Source organism: Harmonia axyridis, chromosome 1 (assembly GCF_914767665.1).
Source record: "Harmonia axyridis chromosome 1, icHarAxyr1.1, whole genome shotgun sequence".
NCBI lineage: Eukaryota > Metazoa > Arthropoda > Insecta > Coleoptera > Coccinellidae > Harmonia > Harmonia axyridis.
Window position 1 is genome coordinate 86,744,886 of NC_059501.1, and position 20,458 is coordinate 86,765,343.

Here is a 20,458-nt window from a genome sequence, read left to right on the forward strand (position 1 = left end):
ATACCCACACAATGCAGCTCAATTTAATTTTGTCAAGCGATTTGAACTGTTATTCAGATTAAGGTATACAGTTTAATAACGAAATAATCTGACACTGTTATCGTGGCAATTCAGGAACGACCTTAATGAAAACTCTTTTAGAGCCCATAAACGATGATTTTAATTTTATATACACCGAGAGCTGTTGGCCAATTTCCAATATTACAAACGAACTGAGGCCGATATGTAAGGTGCCCCAATCGGTGAAAACAGTCAAAGAACTCAATTTCAAAATTTTATGACACATTTCCTCTTCTCCATCAAATTCTTTATGGTCTGAGCAGGAGGTATTGGATCATTTATTAAACTTCGAGTGGTCTATGGAACTTCAACGGCTTTGAACTTTGGTAGAAACTACTTAGAAACAACGAATGCAAGAAGGACAACTTCCTACATCCGTTCCTCCTGCAGTGGCGACTCGTGGTGATATATAGATACTAGACATCATACCTGATGATTGTTGACATATTCTTTTGGATTTTTCAAAGAAATTATTATCGAGAAAAGGAAAGGCCGCTGTCCTAGTGTCTTTCAGGCAATCGAAAGATGTATTGAAGTACAACCCAGTAAGAAACTGTAAGAAATGTAATATAATGATACATTTTGACAGTCGGGCATCAATCGAAGCAATCAACTCACATATCATCGATCCTAAGATGATATTACTAATACTCATACTCATACTCGTTTATTTCCTTCAAAACTTTACAGGGTAGGTCAATAAAATATAAGACAAAGTATACCTACAGATGTCCTGAACATTAGTACACATATTAATAACATTTAAACACATATATCATAAATATATAATACATATACGAAATTGACCAGTGAATATAATGACTAGAATTGATGGTTTCTATAGAATAGAAGACATTTTCAATAAGCAAGTTTTCACAAGCCTCTGAAAGGTCGCTCCACGAAGTGATGTCATGTGATCGGGAAGTTGAAAGTTGAAGGGCCGAAGAAAACTCAACAGAATAGGCAGAAATAACAAGGTTCTGTCACTCAAGAATTAAAGGAAATGAAGACGTCGAAAACCTGACCAGAAAAAAAAACACAAACTCCTTTTATTGGGTCAGAGACATCACCTATAGGTGAAAGTACATACAGACGAAAAATAGATTCAGGAGAAGTGAAAACCGAAAGAGAAACACTCTAGCGGTATATTCGTAGGTTGGAACATTCCTAAAAGTTTCTTCGAAACTTGGATGTAGCGAGATCTAACAATTATCTGGAGAATATGCCATATCTCCTCACTGTATTTCTCAGGAAGCATCTCATAAGAATAAGTCTAGCAGAAAGGTACGAGTATAGATTCTGGGGGAGAAGGAGACATTCCAGATCACCTGGTGACGAAATGCCTCGCCATAGCTAGCCAATTAAAAAAATGCTTTGGACAAGAGACTTGCAGAAGTGAGGAGCCTTCTTGAAGATATCCTAGATACTGGAGTTCATTAGAACTGTGTAGCTGGAGATTGAGCTGTATACAATGTTAACTAATGGTGTGAACAGCTCTGAGGGGGCACAATAGACCATAAGGTCGTGCTTACTTGACATCTAAGTACTTCCAAGAACCATGCCGTCTCATACATGTTGATGAAGTTATCATTTTCAAGCTCCTATTGGACACAATTCACCACATTCACCACATAGATCCTACCAGGTGATTGCTGCTAGACTCAAACCTGGTATTCCACATCTAGTATCACCTCCAAGATACCCTAAGCTAAGTCTCATCGAGCACGTTTGAGCAGGATGCATTTGGTGGTTATACTATACTTTGTGATAACTGAGGAAACAAGTATCAATTCTGAATCAATCATTTCTGTAAAATCTCACAACCTCACCTGAAACACTCAAGGAAGATATATATTTCAAAAATAAATTGCTTTTTTATGATTAGAAAACAGAAATTCAAATTTGATGAACAGGTTATTCATCTCTTGGTGAGGAGACTGCCGTCCCTGGCAAGCCGTCACTGTTCCCCAGCAAAACTCAATTTTTCGCCAATACCTGTAGCGACATCGAACTCGTTCCAACAGGTTCCGAGAGGTTATTAATTTCCAAACTTTGTTTCACAACCTACTTGCCGCAATCGGACGAACTATTCCAAATGTCGAACATCAGCCTTAGAATTTAATTTGCGAACTTGAAATTTCGAATGTTGCATGATTAATGCAGCGCCAGGCTTGATTTAATCGAGAAGTTGGTAATGCTTTTACGACTTGCACGATATATGGGCACTTGGGGGTCATCTAGATTTCGAATAGTTGCTGGAAGTTCGGTTTGAAATGAGCAGTGGCTACTGGTGACAATATTAGATAGTGAGTCACATCAGAAAAAAATATATTATTGTACCTTATATTAGGTTTACAACTATGCTTCAGCCATTTTGCAATAGATGGCTGGAGCGGTGAATGGTAATCAAAATAAATCGATCGTAGATGTCATGCAATAAGCTAAACATAACGCCATCGAAATATTAGTCGATTTGTGTCTGCATCATAAAGTAATTCTCGATTAAACTTTTCAGTTTACGAGCCAAATTCTGGTCATTTGCGGGAGGTTTCAATTTTCTGTTTTAATACGAAGAAATCTGCGGTTGAGGCTCATCGAATGCTCTCGAATACCTATGAGGCCGCTATTAATGAAAAAACGTGACGAGAGTGATTTCAACGCTTCAAGAACGATGATTTTTGACGTCGAAGACCAGCATGGGGGTGGAAGAGAGATGATCCGAAGATGCAGAATTGGAGGCATTACTTGATCAAGACTAGTGTCGAACGCAACAAGAATTGGCAGGATCATTTGGAGTGACACAACGAGACATTTCAAAACGTCTGAAAAACATGGGAATGATTCAGAAACAAGGAAATTGGGTGCCGTACGAGTTGAAGCCGAGAAATGTTGAACGGCGTTTGTTTGCTTGCAAGGCGAAGATAGAAGGGATTTCTGAATCGCATTGTGACTGGATACGCAAAATTGGTTCATTACGATAATACCAAGCGCAGAAAATTATAGGGATATCTCGGCCATGCTTCCACGTCGACGGTCAAACCGAATATTCGTGGTTCCAAAGTCATGTTCAGTATTTGGTTGGACCAGCTCAGCGTAGTTTATTATGAGTTGTCGAAACCGATTGAAACAATCACAGGCGGTCGTTATCGGGCGCAATTAATGCGTTTGAGCTGAGCATTGAAAGACAAACGGCCTCAATACAACGGGAGACATGATAAAGTATTTTACAGCATAAAAATGTTTCGAAAGTGGTCAAGACATAAACGTCGAAATGGAAAGTCCTACCCCACCCACGTGGTTTCCTTGGACTATCACTTGCTTCGATCAATGCCACACGGCCTGGCTAACCAGCACTTTCGGTCTTATGAAGAAGTAAAAAACTGGATCGATTCTTGGATCCCTTCAAAAGATGACCAGTTTTTTTCACGCGGGATTCGTACGATGCGAAAGCTTTCAAGTGATTTATTCTCAGTTTGGTTTGGCAATTCATCATGAATAGACTCACGCCTGAACAACGCTTGCAAATAGTGCAATTTTATTTCGAAAATAATGGTTCTGTGCGGAATACGTATCGCGCACTACGTCCATTTTATTTTGTTTAGCGATGAATCGCACTTCTGGTTGAATGGCTACGTCAACAAACAGAACTGCCGCATTTGGAGTGAAGCTAATCCTCAAGTGTATGTCGAAACATCATTACATCCAGAAAAACTGACTGTTTGGTGCGCTTTATGGGCTGGTGGAATCATTGGTCCGTACTTCTTCAAAAACGATGATGACCAGAACGTTACAGTCAATGGTGATCGGTATAGAGCCATGATTACTAACTTTTTCATTCCTGAATTGAACAACCATGATGTCCAGGAGCTGTGGTTCCAACAAGACGGCGCAACATGTCACACAGCTCGTGCCACGATCGATTCATTGAAAGACACGTTTGGTGACCGCCTAATTTCACGTTTTGGACCTGTGAATTGGCCTCACAATATCTTGTGATTTAACACCGCTAGACTACTTTCTGTGGGGCTATGTAAAGTCATTGGTCTATGCGGATAAGCCACAAACCCTTGACCATTTGGAAGACAACATTCGCCGTGTTATTGCCGATATACGGCCACAAATGTTGGAAAAAGTCATCAAAAATTGGACGTCCAGATTGGACTAAATCCGAGCCAGCCGTGGCGGTCATATGCCAGAAATCATATTCAAAATATAATGCCAGAAGATTATCTTGTGGATAAATAAAATTCATGCCAATCGAATAATCCATCGTTGTTTTATTGCAATTTATAGTTCTATAGCTCTAAAAAAAACAGCCTTTATATATTTTAAGTTCACGGACTAAGTTAATCTAGTGAATTTTACATTGTCAGTTGCATAATAATCATTCTGAATTTGGCAGATAAATCTTCAGCAGAACGCTCAGAACTTACATCGAGCATCGCTCAATAAGTTGGTCATTTGAAACCACCTGTATATGTATTTTCTCCTCTCTCTGTAGTACTCAATTCGCTCACACTGCCCAAACAAACATTGAACCTTTTTCCCAAACCGAACGACTGCAGCTTCGCTTCAAAACGAACCGTTGATGGAACAAATGGAGATCATTTCCACCTGGTTTTTCCGGAACAGAATGAGCTCCACGTGTGAAAATTACACGGACAATGCAACCAGATTTTCCGCGTCAGTGTAGCTACCTTCATTACTCAGCTGAAATGGGGTAAAAATCCGAGGATGTGGGACCTTGATGCGAGAATAAAACTCCTCCTGAAAAATGTAACACCGGCGCCTTTATCTTCTTCAAAGTACAGCATCCTCGTCTTGATCGATATTTCACAAGTTGGGATGTTTGAGAGCAAGAGATTTTGCCAGGTCATCATAAAGGCATTAAGGAAGGTGAAGAGTGCTGCTATTTTAATTCACACTGGAACATTCTTATACAGGGTGATTCATTGGTAAATGGGCGGAAGCTAAAGGTAAATAGGGGATATTTTTGAAGGGTCTATCTCTCTTTATAATGAAGAATCAGGGTGTTTTATTGATTTTGTCAATTTCAAATCTCCCATTAATTTCGAACCACCCTATTTAACGGGTGTTTTCGAAGTATATAACTTTAAGTTGGCATTACTGGTTCTGTGCGGAATACGTATCGCGCACTACGTCCATTTTATTTTGTTTAGCGATGAAGCGCAATTCTGGTAGAATGCCTACGTCAAAAAACAAAACTGCCGCATTTGGAGTGAAGCTAATCCTCAAGTGTATGTCGAAACACCGTTACATCCAGAAAAACTGACTGTTTGGTGCGCTTTATGGGCTGGTGGAATCATTGGTCCGTACTTCTTCAAAAAGGATGATGGCCAGAACGTTAGTCAATGGTGATCGGTATAGAGCCATGATTACTAACTTTTTCATTCCTGAATTGAACAACCATGATGTCCAGGAGCTGTCGTTCCATCAAGACGGCGCAACATGTCACACAGCTCGTGCCACAATCGATTTATTGAAAGACACGTTTGGTGACCGCCTAATTTCACGTTTTGAACCTGTGAATTGGCCTCCAAGATCTTGTGATTTAACACCGCTAGACTACTTTCTGTGGGGCTATGTGAAGTCATTGGTCTATGCGGTTAAGCCATAAACCCTTGACCATTTGGAAGACAACATTCGCCGTGTTATTGCCGATATACGGCCACAAATGTTGGAAAAAGTCATCGAAAACTGGACGTCCAGATTGGACTACATCCGAGCCAGCCGTGGCGGTCATATGCCAGAAATCATATTTAAAATGTAATGCCACAAGATTATCTTGCGGATAAATAAAATTCATGTCTATCGAATAATCCATCGTTGTTTTATTGCAATTCACAGTTCTCTAGCTCTAAAAAAACACCCTTTACAATTCTTCAATTTATAAGAAACGATATTTCCAGAATTCATTTTTTGATGAACGAATTTTGCAGCATTTTCAGTTTCGAGACATCCCTCAGCCTCGTCTGGACCTTCGAATGACCATACATATAGTTAATGTAAACTCGTCTCGAATCAGATCCCGAAATTCAACTCTCTGGAGTCTGGAGCAAAGCAAATCCTATTCCAACCGGAGTGCATAACTCAAAAATAATACTGGCTTTATTGCGCCCCCATTTGCGATGCTAATTTCGTTCCCTGATCGTCTGCGAAGCGCGCACCGGGAATTCCGTAACAACTAATTCGCACACGGTGATGTTCCCGTGGGTCTGCCGGGAACGGCGTATCATGCATACGTTCCCCCAACTTATTCGATCTTGTGATGGGGAGACGCATTGCTAATATCGGCTGGTTCAATGAAAGTAACGGTGATGAGAAAGGGTTTTTAATGTCGAATTTTTATGGGTTTGAGACGCCTATGTAGATCTGCTGGTTTGGTATTGTTAATAATGATGGAGGCGAAGATGCCACCTTTCCATGAGGTAAGATACGGACTTGTAACTTTGATATGTTTTGGATCAGTGCTCGATATACTGGTTTGGAAAATTCACTCGGAACTATTGGATTTAGCGTACAAATCTCCAAGTCGCTCTGGCTCCAATGGAACAGTGGAAGAATCGAAACATGAGTGCGATGCCATATCAAATAAATATCTGGTCTTCGCGAATGGCCGCTGGCAAGCGTAGTGGGAGATCTGTAATGCCCGCCACTCGCGAGGCGTTTTTTCGAGCGTTTGGAAGCAGGCGTCCAAATGGCTTGCGTCCAAATGGCCGCTAGTCTACACAGACTGCCATCTCTTGCTGCCATCAAAACCTGCCACTCAAGAGGTTGTTTTATTGAGTATCCGGGTCGGATTTCGGATGGTCACAGACAGCTGGCAATTTATCAGGTACCGTCGGAACTTTGTAGCGAAACAAATTCTTGTACAAAATGAAAGAATTTTTGTTAGGTTTCATCGAAATATTCAGGTAGAAAACCTGTCGATGGAAAATAAAAAGTTAAGCATACGCAAACAGGAATATCAAAAATGAAGCCTATGGGGAACTAGTAGAATATTCCAAAGGAAAATTACAGAATGGAAGAGTAGATGTAAATTTCAATTTGGCCGATATCGTTTTCCATCGTTATTGACAAATCTTCATCTACATTGAAATAAACATTCATTAATTTTTCTTGAAATATACTCGTTTTCTTCAATATCAAATTGACAGCTCTTTTTGGAGAACCCCTTCAGTATAACAACTGATATTTTAGCTATTTTCATTTCAAATTAGCTAATAACATTTATAGTTTCCGACATATTTATTGATACGACTTTCGGATTTTTCATTCTATACGTAAACAAAAATTTGATTCTATGTCGCCAGCTTTGTGTCAACTCTCGACATGTGGAGAGGCGGCGGTGTGAATTGACAGTCGAATCGAAATAAAAATTGAGAAAAGTCATAGTCTTATTTTATTCACTTGAAATAATATAGGTTTGTATTTGCGGAGACTATGATCAATATTTTAAGTGAAATGAAGATTCTCGTAATTAATGTGAATATTAAAATTTTGAGTTGAAATTTTCAATAACTATGAGGTCTACGGAAGATCGGTGAGCTATGTTGAAATGAACGATCCCCAATTGGCTTAATTTCGAACATGCTCGAAAATTTTCATATCGAGAAAAAGACTCAACCAAAAATATTTTCCCAGAACTTACTCATTTACGGGGGTTATATTTTTCTTAACAAAAATGAACAGTCGCAGTTGATCTTCTTGTAAAATGGAGAGTTCCCCAAATTCCCAATTAGTATCCCAATAAAAAGGTTTCGGGAGAATGATGGCTTAATTTAATTGAAGACAGATTCGTCTTAGGTTTTTTCTACCCTACAATCCTCAATTATAGCCCTTCAAGTTGAACGTAAAAAGACGTGAGGAATATTTTTTTTATCTACAAGGGACATCACGAAGACAAAGCAATGAAAAAAAGGAGAAAAACTGAATGCGTTTCCAGAATTAAGAACGAAAGCTTTTCTACACATAAGTTAGAAAGAAGGTGGATGTAAAATATCCGACATTGTATATATGAAAAAAGGCAAAAGAATATAATCCACTTTTACTGCTAGGGGAAAGTGAAAGAGAAGAATTGGGATGAAATGATCGAAACCCACGTTCCAACAAGACATGAAATGGCTCTCTATATTACACAGTAAACCTTGAAAGAAGAAGGGACGAACAGAATGTTGAAAACACGCGGTCTTATCAGAAAAAATGCAATATATCCCAGTATTTCTGTCCAGACAGCATTTAAAATTACTTTCACGCTGGGATTTTTTTATGCCAGATATTTCGAATTATCGTGCATTAGGTGGAATGCCGCTGTGTATATGAGCAAACAGGTATTTTCCCATTGAAATCTGAAAATGAATTCCTTTTTGAATATTCGCATGAAATTTTGTGTGCTATCGGTTGGTGGTATCCTGTGGGATATATTATGGAGAACAGATAAAACAATCTTTTCTCGGTCTCGGAATACACTGCGCAAAAAAATTAACGCACATTCTGAAAATCTCAATTTTAATGAAAGTTAACTCTACATTGACTTTATAACTTATTTTTTATGTTCTCTCGGGGAGGTTTTGAACGAAACAAGACACATTAAATGGGAGAAAAATCCAGAATTTCACCGAATCGTATGTGAAAGAAGAGAAATAAAAATTTTCAAAATACTGGAATGCTGATAAGTGATTTAGTACTTGGTATTTCCACCCCTTGCGTTAATTACAGCTCGGCAACGACGGTTCATAAGTCATTAAGAGTAGCTGGATGATTTTCTGAACTTCTCAGCCTTCTATTGAGGTTGTCCCAAACCTGCTCAATCGGATTGAGATCTGGACTTCTTGCTGTCCATTCCATTCGAGAGACTTCAACTTCTTCAAGGTACTCCTGAACGATGCGCGCATGATGGGGTCAGGCATTATCGTCCATAAAACTGAAATTTTCACCAATATATGGGGCAAATGGCACTACATGCTCTTCAATAATGTTCCTTTTATACCTATCAGCATTCATAGCTCCATTATCAACGACCACTAGGTCTGTGCGAAGAGTCAAAGATATTCCACCCCATACCATAATCGATCCTCCCCCGAAACCAGTAGTATTCAGGAAATTGCACTGAGCATATCATTCATGTGGACGTCTGTATACAAGGGAACGTCGATCACAATGGTAGAGGCAGAATCTAGACTCATCTGTGAAGAGAACTCTTTCCCAATCAGCCTCTTCCCAATGGATATGCTCTCTCGCAAAATCCAAACGCGCCCTTCGATGGGCTGGGGTAAAAGCTGGGCCTCTTGACGCGACACGAGGCCTTAAATCATATTCTCTGAGGCGATTTCTTATTGTCTGAGTGCTAATTAGCACCCCATGAGTTTGCTCAAGCTGATTTTGAAGGAGGCGAGCGGTTGCAAACCGTTGTCTCAACGAAGAAACTCTCAAGTAACGTTCTTGAATGGCAGTTGTTACCCGTGGTCTACCCTGTCCTGGTCTTCGGACATTCATACCTGTCTCCCTGAATCGCTGCAACATTCTGGACACACTTGTTTGGGAATCTCCAAACCTTTCTGCAATTCTTGTGTATGTCCACCTTTCTTCTCGCAAAACTACCGCTTGGGCACATTCCTTTTGGGTCAAATTGCGTGTTTCGCATTGAATAATAATAATAACCTTTAATAACCTTTATTGATCCCATAAGACATACAAATATGTAGAAGATAAGTCAAACTGAAAAAGTAAAGAAAAATCAATCCTAAAACTATAACTAAGTAAGAAATAGGTTTATATCCGCATAGCGATCGAGTGTAGAAAATCAAACGAAAGAAAAACTATTGATCACTAGAATTGATCGAGAACAACTGATTTCAGAATGGAGCCAATAAATTCAAAATCTGATAATCTCATCTTTTTTTATTCTGCTGCTGGGAAAAAACATCTGTATTGAAGAAAAACGTTGAAAGTGGATAACATATGCATGCATAATTCTGATAAAAATTATTATCATTGAGAACACCTTCAGTTGTAGAATAAATTTGAGATTTCCATAATGTGCGTTAATTTTTTTGCGCAGTGTATTATTTTTCGACGAACTTACTCTTGAAAAATCATGTTCTGAAAATATGAGAGCTTATTATTACAGAGCAATATATATTTTCGAAATTTTATACTGGTCTTGGGACGGATATATTCCTGGGTTCAAATCCCAACACTAGATATTCATTAAACATTTTTGAAATCATAGTTTAACATTTGAATTTTTTTTCATGATTTCGAGTGCTGGATCTATTTAACGTAATTACGTTCCAAGATAACGATTCTCATTGACATCTGGTTGATTCTGAATCAAAAGTAGCAAATTGAAAGAAACAGTAAATGTATTTTCTATTCAGTTGAAGTCTGATGAATACAATATGATACAAAGCATCCATTGCTCCAACTCAAATATTTACACCATTAATCTAATTTCAATAACCTGTAACTAGAAAAGCGAACAGCCCCTCTAGTGACATTATTATTCAGAAGCGAAGTAGATGATGAAGGAATGAGAAAATCAACCTTTCAAACCCCAAAGATAAGCACAATGGTTCGAGATGACTCTTCGAAAAAAAAATTTTTTTTTTAAGCCACTGCATATTTTCTGCCAATTAGGCCTTGACGTTATTCTATCCTTTCATCAGTAAAGAATGAATAGATTTTACCGCAAGGACCCCATCTAACTTCCGTAGGACGCCTGTGTATGAAGGATATTCTTGTTAGACTCGTGCACTTTGCACAATTCCCTTAAAGCTAACATCCCGTAATTAGGGTGTGCTTTTTGTCAGTATCACGAAGAAAGGGACTTTGAATAAAAACGCCGACGTGAAAATTGAATTGTCAAAATTCCTGCAGAATTTTCGATGTAAAGGTTACTTGTAAAAGTAAATATATTATTCATGACAAAATTTCGAAAACGATGCCATACAAATAGCTCGAAAAATGGAATTCTACACTCGATTCTTCATATAAATAACAACTTCGTACGGTAAAGAATATTCTATTTTATGAAAATTGAAAGAAAAACCTACCCCAGAATGTAAACTAGGACAGTCTTTACAGAAAACCAATCTATCAAGTTAACGGGTGTTTTTTTTCGAGGTATATAACTTTAAGTTGGCATTACTATTCAAGATGGCGACTGATTTAACAGCTGTCAAGTGATTTATTCTCAGTTTGGTTTGGCAATTCATCATGAATAGACTCACGCCTGAGCAACGCTTGCAAATAATGCAATTTCATTTCGAAAATAATGGTTCTGTGCGGAATATGTATCGCGCACTACGTCCATTTTATTTTGTTTAGCGATGAAGCGCACTTCTGGTTGAATGGCTACGTCAACGAACAAAACTGCCGCATTTGGAGTGAAGCTAATATCCTCAAGTGTATGTCGAAATACTGTTACATCCAGAAAAACTGACTGTTTGGTGCGCTTTATGGGCTGGAGGAATCATTGGTCCGTACTTCTTCAAAAACGGCGATGGCCAGAACGTTACAGTCGATGGCGATCGGTATAGAGCCATGATTACTAACTTTTTCATTCCTGAATTGAACAACCATGATGTCCAAGAGCTGTGGTTCCAACAAGACGGCGCAACATGTCACACAGCTCGTGCCACAATCGATTTATTGAAAGACCCGTTTGGTATCCGCCTAATTTCACTTTTTGTACCTGTGAATTGGCCTCCAAGATCTTGTGATTTAACACCGCTAGACCACTTTCTGTGGGGCTACGTAAAATCATTGGTCTATGCCGATAAGCCACAAACCCTCGACCATTTGGAATACAAAATTTGCTGTGTTATTGCCGATATACTGTCACAAATGTTCGAAAAATTCATCGAAAATTGGACGTCCAGATTGGACTACATCCGAGCCAGCCGTGGCGGTCATATGCCAGAAATCATATTCAAAATGTAATGCCACAAGATTATCTTGCGGATAAATAAAATTCATGTCAATCGAATAATCCATCGTTGTTTTATTGCAATTTAAAGTTCTATAGCTCTAAAAAAACACCCTTTATATATCTGCACGAGGATTCTAGTTACTATCCACAACCATAACAAAAAGGAGAGACCAAAGTACTTGTGCATTTGGACTCTTTCAGGCATCATTGAACAAAGTCACAATAGCCAAAATGATCTCCAATATTCGTTAACAGATTGGCAATATGAAGAAGAAGATAGCACTTGTAGGAAGAACCCGACATATATGTGAGCTTTCAAAATACCTCCAGGAGAAATTGAATCTTTTGATAAGTGAAGTGACTGGAATTTCAGTATGCTAATTGATTGCCTATCGAAATAGTATGAGTCTATTTACTCACTTTAATTGCTCTAAATAGTACACGTATCGTCAATTTTGTCGCTTCAATTGATGAGAGTTCTACATCACATCAATTAATCAAACGCTGATGAAGGATTCCACAGTCATCGAGAAAATGAGAGAGGTTTTTAATGATTTTGACAATGACGATGGCAAAAGCTATTCACGTCGCAAATTATTTAAAAGAATTGAAATCAGTGTTCAATGCAATCGCGTAAACTCTAAAAAGCGTGCGCTCATAATTGTGGCATCAGATCAAGCGTTTTTATAGCGTAGTTCAAGTAATATTGGAAGAACTACATACATATACACTAATGGGTATATTTATTTGTTTTTTTTTACATATTTACAATGTTATTCTAATAATTTTATTTATGTGATGTTATATACTGAAATGAATCTCATTCTGATATTTTATCAGCCACAAGAATCAATTCTCCAACTCTTCTTCAACTTGTTATTTGTTCTGTTACAGAGTGTCTCAGTGACTGTCAGCGTCCTAACTCTCACCTTCATCTCCATAGACCGTTGGTATGCCATCTGCTTCCCTTTGAAATTCAAATCGACTACTGGCAGGGCCAAAACAGCCATCTGGATAATATGGCTGCTGTCTCTCTCTACCTGTAAGTAAAACACCCATCAATACGCAACTTTCTTTATTAAAGAGAAGAAAGCCACAAGACCGAATGTTGACATTGTTGGGAAGCTACGCTATCTCATACTGCCTCGATTGTGGCTGTCAAATGTCGATGCAATCGAATGTGTAAAATTGCAATGAGCTTTCAGGCTTTAATTGCTAAAAGTTCGATTCTATCCTAGTCTGTTTGGTGGTTCTCTGGGGAGTATTCGAGAATTAGTTTAGGGTTGCTGGAGTCTTGGAGCAGGAACGGATTAGGGATAGGGAAAATGAAGCAATTGAAGAATAATGTAGGGTAAAAATTTCGGATTGTTTTTTCATCACGAATGACTGATAGTATTTTGTAATAAGCGTTCAGCATGAGGACCTAGAAAGGGTCTTTGAATGAAGAATAGCCATTTCAATTTTATCGAATATAAAGAACTCTATGTTTTTTTAGTTACAACAGATAGCAAAGAGTGGAAATTCTTTGCATAAAGGTACCTTTATACACTGCTCAAAAAAATTAACGCATATTATGGAAATCTCAAATTTATTCTACAACTGAAGGTGTTCTCAATGATAATTATTTTTATCAGAATTATGCATGCATATGTTATCCACTTTCAACGTTTTTCTTCAATACAGATGTTTCTTCCCAGCAGGAATAAAAAAAGATGAGATTATCAGATTTTGAATGTATTGGCTCCATTCTGAAATCAGTTGTTCTCAATTCTAGTGATCAATAGTTTTTCTTTCGTTTGATTTTCTACACTCGATCGCTATGCAACGCGAAACACGCAATTTAACCCAAGAGGAATGTGCCCAAGCGGTAGTTTTGCGACAAGAAGGGTGGACATACTCAAGAATTGCAGAAAGGTTTGGAGTTTCCCATACAAGTGTGTCCAGAATGTTGCAGCGATTCAGGGAGACAGACAGGTATGAATGTCCGGATACCAGGACAGAGTAGACCACGGGTAACAACTGCCATTCAAGAACGTTGCTTGAGAGTTTCTTCGTTGAGACAACGGTTTGCAACCGCTCGCCTCCTTCAAAATCAGCTTGAGCAAACTCATGGGGTGCAAATTAGCACTCAGATAATAAGAAATCGCCTCAGAGAATATGATTTAAGGCCTCGTGTCGCGGCAAGAGGCCCAGCTCTTACCCCAGCCCATCGAAGGGCGCGTTTGGATTTTGCGAGAGAGTATATCCATTGGGAAGAGGCTGATTGGAAAAGAGTTCTCTTCACAGATGAGTCTAGATTCCGCCTCTACCATTGTGATCGACGTTCCCTTGTATACAGACGTCCACATGAAAGATATGCTCTCGAATGGAATGGCCAGCAAGAAGTCCAGATCTCAATCCGATTGAGCAGGTTTGGGACAACCTCAATAGAAGGCTGAGAAGTTCAGAAAATCATCCAGCTACTCTTAATGACTTAGGAATCCAACTCAGAGAAATCTGGGAAGGATTAGATCAGAACATTTTAAGATTACTCATTTTGAGTATGAACCGTCGTTGCCGAGCTGTAATTAACGCAAGGGGTGGAAATACCAAGTATTATCACTCATCAGCATTCCAGTATTTTGAAAATTGTTCATTTCTCTTCTTTCACATAAGATTCGGAGAAATCCTGAATTTTTCTTCCATTGAATGTGTCTTGTTTCGTTCAAAACCTTCCCGAGAGAACATAAAAAATAAGTTATAAAGTCAATGTAGAGTTAACTTTTATTAAAATTGAGATTTTCAGAATGTGCGTTAATTTTTTTGCGCCGTGTATAATAATAATTTTGCATTGATCGGGTTCTCAAAATCAAAGAATACTCAAACAGAATATCAAAAAAATCAAAAACTCATTGAAAATGAATTGGATCTAGATTTGAATTTTGCGTCTCTAATATGGGTTTTGGGGCATTGTGGTATTGAAAAAAACGAAGAAACCGATGTTCTTGTAAAAAGAACACCAAGGTTGACACCTGTTTATCCTGAGCCCTTTTGTGGGCTTATAAAATACCAATATTAGGCAGGGGTTTAACAATGGGAGTGCGACAATAGAAAAACCCTCTGAAGGAATACTCCGAGTCTTGCTCAGGCAAAGAAGTTTGTAGTGCTTGTTGTAGAAAGCTCCTGAAGCTACCAAGAGCTGAGATTTGGGTAATGGTGGGACTGCTGACAGGACACTATCGGTACAAATACCTTTTGTACGTACCATATGGATAAGTCAGCAGATGAGATCTGCAGGCTATGTGGAAAGGAGGTAGATACAGTCGAACTCATAGTGTGCAAATGTCCGGGGCTGACTGGTCTTAGGAACCACTCACATGGGAAAGTCAGCTTTGGATACCCACAAAATAATAGCCAAGGCTCCTAAGGATGTCATCGGTTTCGCTAACAGTATCGACGGCCTCCCTGGGTTTGTACAAATAGGTAGGGTTAAGAACAAATTATCAATTGAGTTGTAGTTCTTGGAAGGGTAACAGAGCCGCAACGACATTGATTCAGTGAAATAATGATAATAAATATTATTATTAATGTTGTATTAAATAGGATTAAACTATTTGCGCGTGTTGAGAGAACACTGTCTTTTATAGTAAAAAACTGTTTTATCAGAATAAACACAAGTTTTGCATCGATAAGTGAGAGTTGAAGAAACATGTATTCATCTCTACTTTTCTGAGTCATAGAGAGCGTCAGCTAAGAGGAAAGCCATCCAAAACATCAAACATCAGCTGTCAAGGTTAATTCATTTCTGCTTTGGGACATTCATGGTATCAGTTATTGACTATCTTCACAAAAGTTAGACCATCAACAGTTAATATTACATAATATTATCGAATCGATTGAGGCAAACAATTAGGAAATGCAAAAGAAAAAATCAATCTCTCTCCAAGACAATACTCCTTGTTTATAAAGTACATGGCCAAATTGAATGAATTGCACTTCCAACTTCTTGACCACCCAGGTTCTTCTTAAGATCTGGCTTTATGCAGGCCTCAAAAGAATGCTCCCAGAGAGAGAGAAATTTGGCTGTTATGATTAAGTGTTGAAGCCTATTTCAAAAGCAAAGACGAATCTTCCTACAGAAAAGGTATTGAAGTCCCATTGTTCAACTGATGCTCTATTATGTTTATTCTCGAATCGAATTGGACTATCAGGCCCAAAAACTTCTCCTGAATTCACTGAAAAGTTTTCAGACCGAATGGAAAAACCATTTAAATGCTCGATAGAAAACAGTAAGAAAGTAATCGGTGAATTTTGTTCTCAATAAACCACATCTAACTCGTAAAGGTCTCCATACCCGTTCAATCCAAACGACTCGACTTCATAAAAAATTGAAACCTCTTCAGACAAACCTCCCGGCCATTATATTCTATTAAACTACCAATTTAGTCCCTACACCGTGTCATCCGAAGAGATAAGCCCTCCCGCATCCTCTCCGATCGTTCTCGATCATCGTGAAGTGGCACACGTCAGTCTGCTCCATTGTTTTCCAATTTTCGCCCTTCGCGGCTTAGGAGACAATCGTCAGTTGAAGAGGGGATGGGGGTTGTTCAACCCATCAGAACAGCAGTGAGCGATGGCGTTGTCGGATCCTCGAAACAAGAATGTCTAACGGAACATCGGAGCAGCCGATCTATCTGTCTGGTGTCGGATGAGATTGAGAAGGTCTAGACCAAGTACATTTTGCGGTTATGTTTGATACTCCTGAGGTAGTGTAAGGGGTTATTCCGATAGAAACTTGTTATGGATGTTGCTTGTTGTTTAACAAGGAGTCCTGCATACATTGTCGATAATCAATCTTCAGAAGGACGGAAGATGAAAGCAGAAAAATTTTGAAATTCTTTAACGCTCCTTCAATTTTTCACCTTCGAGAGTGATACCTATACTCCAACTTTTCTCTAAATTGAAATGAACGAGAACGTATAATTTTTTTCTCTATTTCTGTAGTTATTCCATTCATTCTTCCACATCTTGTAGAACAAAATCGTGCGAGAATATATCAGAAACGCACAGTTTTCATGGTTATATTTTAATATTATATGTTGGTACTCCGAACTTTCCGCCACGGCTTTATCTGTCAATTCATCAATTTGCCTTAAAGAAATCAGTTCTGCCAACCAAAATTTTTCAATGCAAAAATCACTAAATGATATTTATGGAAATATTTCATTAATTTCAATAAAAATGCGATGAATTAGAGAAAATAATGTATAATACTCGTACAGAAGGCTCATTCTACCACTCGTTCATTCAAAAACTCGCCACTTCGTGGCTCGTTTTTGAATTTTGAACTCGTGGCAGAATATGAATGCCTTCTGCACTTGTATAATAAATAACTATTTTGAAACTTTATATAGATATTTTTTTATCAGAATGTAAAATTCCGAAAATTCTGAAAGTCGTTATTGAATTTATTGAGATACGATTGAATAACCTTTCAGTTTTTCAAAGTGACAAAACAAAAACTATAAATTTCTCTGGGAAAAATAAAAATCAGTGAGTTTATTCTAAATTGCCATACGAAGGTTTCTTCCTGAATTGAAAAAAAAAAAACGATCTAGCAGTTTTCTCAAAAAATCAAAACGAATCTGCACTGACGAAACCAGTGGGAAGAGCATACTTTATTCATCAACATAGTCATTTTAAAGGGTGATTCATGTACTCCAACGCTACTCTAACTTTTTAATAACATTTTTCTGGAAAGATTCTTCTATCCTTTTGAAGTATGCTCAAATTGCGGCAATAACTTTATTGGGGCCAAATTTCTTTGCCTAGAACTCCTTTCAACAGTTGTTGCCGAAAGAACAGAATCTGAATAATACTTATTAAGACATTATTTTGCTTGAATAGTTTTTTCCCATAAAAATACTGTGTTTTATCAATATCCTTTTTTTTACAACAACAAATATATCTGTCACTTAATATTCAACATCTGGATCGAGACTCAAATATTGGCTCGCATCTTCTAAAGCTTGGTACCAACGAGATAGAAAAGTGTCATGTCACTAGTGGTGTCATCTATGTTCCAGGTTTGAGAATTTTGAATGATATGTTAATGGGGACAATTCTTCATAGTTAATACAACATGGTTTTTCTGAAATTGTTTAAAAATGCCTAATTTTCCCGATATGTAGCAATGATTCCAAAAATGCGTATTATTATCACAAAAAATTGTAAGAAACACCCTGTATATCGAAAACATGTGTCCATGTTTTCATTCTTAAAATTACCCAATGACTCTTTCATTTCTGTTTGTACCTCCAATATAGGAACTCTTGTACCTATATGAAGCTTGTTCACCACTAGGCTAAGTTATTCAAAATGTAAGGAATTGAAGAAACTACTGTGTAGCGAAACTTTTGTTATTTTTATATAATAAAATAGTGGAAATTGTATTCAACATCAACTAGGATATTTCATTGTTTCATATTTCATTATATTTTCTCCAATTGACAGCAAATATCGATCTTGCTCAGAGATATCAAACAGCAAAGTATTACTTTTATTTGTTTCTCATTTGTAAACGTCAGTTTCCAAAAACACAATATTAATCAAGAAAGTTTATTTTATCAAGTCACTAACTTGTAAAACTGACAGTTAACTTGCAAAATTTTTACAAGTTAGTAGTATTATTAACATTAGAAAATTTTATTTTATCGTCATATATGTTGCACTTTCCATGTCGGTATGTCAAAAAAAATCTTAGGCTTTCTGTTCCAGGAGGCCGAAGATTTACATATTTTCTGTATAACATGCAAGGCTTGAAGCTGCAGCCATCATCGGTTATGGTGAATCTTCTTGTTGTTAAATTTTTTGTTTGCCGCAATGTCACAATAACGTATTTTCCCATATCTTCTACATCATTCATGTTTAAGGAGAGAATTTCGTCACATCGACAACATCCGAAAATCCCAAATATTGTTACAATTTTCGCCAGCAACCACTGGTCATCAGGAGCATGTGAAAGAAATTGTTCAGCCTCTTCTTTACTTAATACCTTGGCCTTTTTTGGCGTATAACGATCATTTTTTCGTTTCAGAAACGCTATTACCTTTTGAAATCTGCAAATGACAGGTAAACGTCATATTTTTCAATAATTTTTTTAAGGAAAACAAACCTGCGAACAGGGGCATTTCCTTTCATTTCCAAGCAGCTTTCAGTATAGACCATTTTGCCCATAAAGTATTAGGGCTGAATCTAGCTGATAGTTGATTCAAGTAGACCAACAAAACATCTTCAGTTACCCCAATCACATTTTTTTTTGTTTTGCCACTTTTTGAAGTCGTCGTATTCTCGCTCGTACCTTGAAGCTGATTTTGCAGGTAATAAACTTGAAGCTACACTACTGGCTGCCTCAATAATTTCTTTTGGTACATTCATTCTCGCTTTCGCCAAAACAAATGTAAAGAAAAATAAACAGACATGTTCATGGCAACGCTTCCATAGCTTACATAGACATGTCTATGATAGCTTACGACATTTGAGACAAATTATTGAGATTTTTTTGGAATTTATCTAACCTTTTTACAAATGAGGAACAAATAAAATATAAAACAATACACGCAAGGTAACGGATTTACTGACTCAAGGAGGTAACTGACTCGCCTGCGGCTCGTCAATTATATCCTCCATTCGCCAGTAAAAACCCTCTTACCTTGCTAGTAATGTTATATACTATTCCTGCATAGACAGCAAAGTGATTATTCTCAATGCGAATAAAACATTCGACATTTTTTGACAATCAATATTTTTTGCCACCTTCCTTATTTCTGGAAGAGTAAGTACTTTTAAGTAGATATCACTGTCCATAATATAAATATATTCAATATTTTTCCAAGAAAAGTCAGATAGTTCATAAGTTGTCAAACTATAATTATCAAGGACATTTACATTTACACAGCAACCAACCATTCCAATAATTGCGATATTCATCAAATTTCGTTCAAATATATTACTACAGGAAAAATAAAAAGATTTTGAAAATTGTAATAATTTGCAAATCAAATATTCCCTACATATAACATCACACACAATCGAAGAAAAAATTATATGTCCAACTCAGCAGAGAAGTAGATTGATTGTCTTGGCTATGAATTAACAGCCTCTACAGTAAATCTACTACTTTGATGCCTAGTTAAACAAATAACTATTGCATCCCAACTATTTTATTTATCAGTCGACACGGACAAAGTAAATTTGCGGTATTTTTATTTTATAGCATCCAAAACATCCCAATAACTCAGTACTATTAACTATTGAAGTATTTTAGGTGGAATAACGTAATAACGTATGTATTATGAGGAATGTCAGTTAATAATATAATTTTATTTCCACTGTTCAGCATTAGAGCGACATCTTACGATAATGTGAATTTCCTCACCTGCACATTAAACATACATATTTCATTTT

The 20,458-nt window shown here is 37.5% G+C and overlaps 1 protein-coding gene across 2 annotated transcripts in view; it reads left to right on the top strand.

The window, feature by feature from the left end:
• LOC123685018 (orexin/Hypocretin receptor type 1-like) overlaps positions 1–20,458 on the top strand; it is a 130,291-nt gene that overhangs the window by 50,947 nt on the left and 58,886 nt on the right. For both annotated transcript variants that reach the window (XM_045624583.1, XM_045624576.1), the window contains exon 3: positions 12,908–13,055. In XM_045624583.1, coding sequence (XP_045480539.1) covers positions 12,908–13,055 — 148 coding nt within the window. The remainder of the gene's footprint in view (positions 1–12,907; positions 13,056–20,458) is intronic.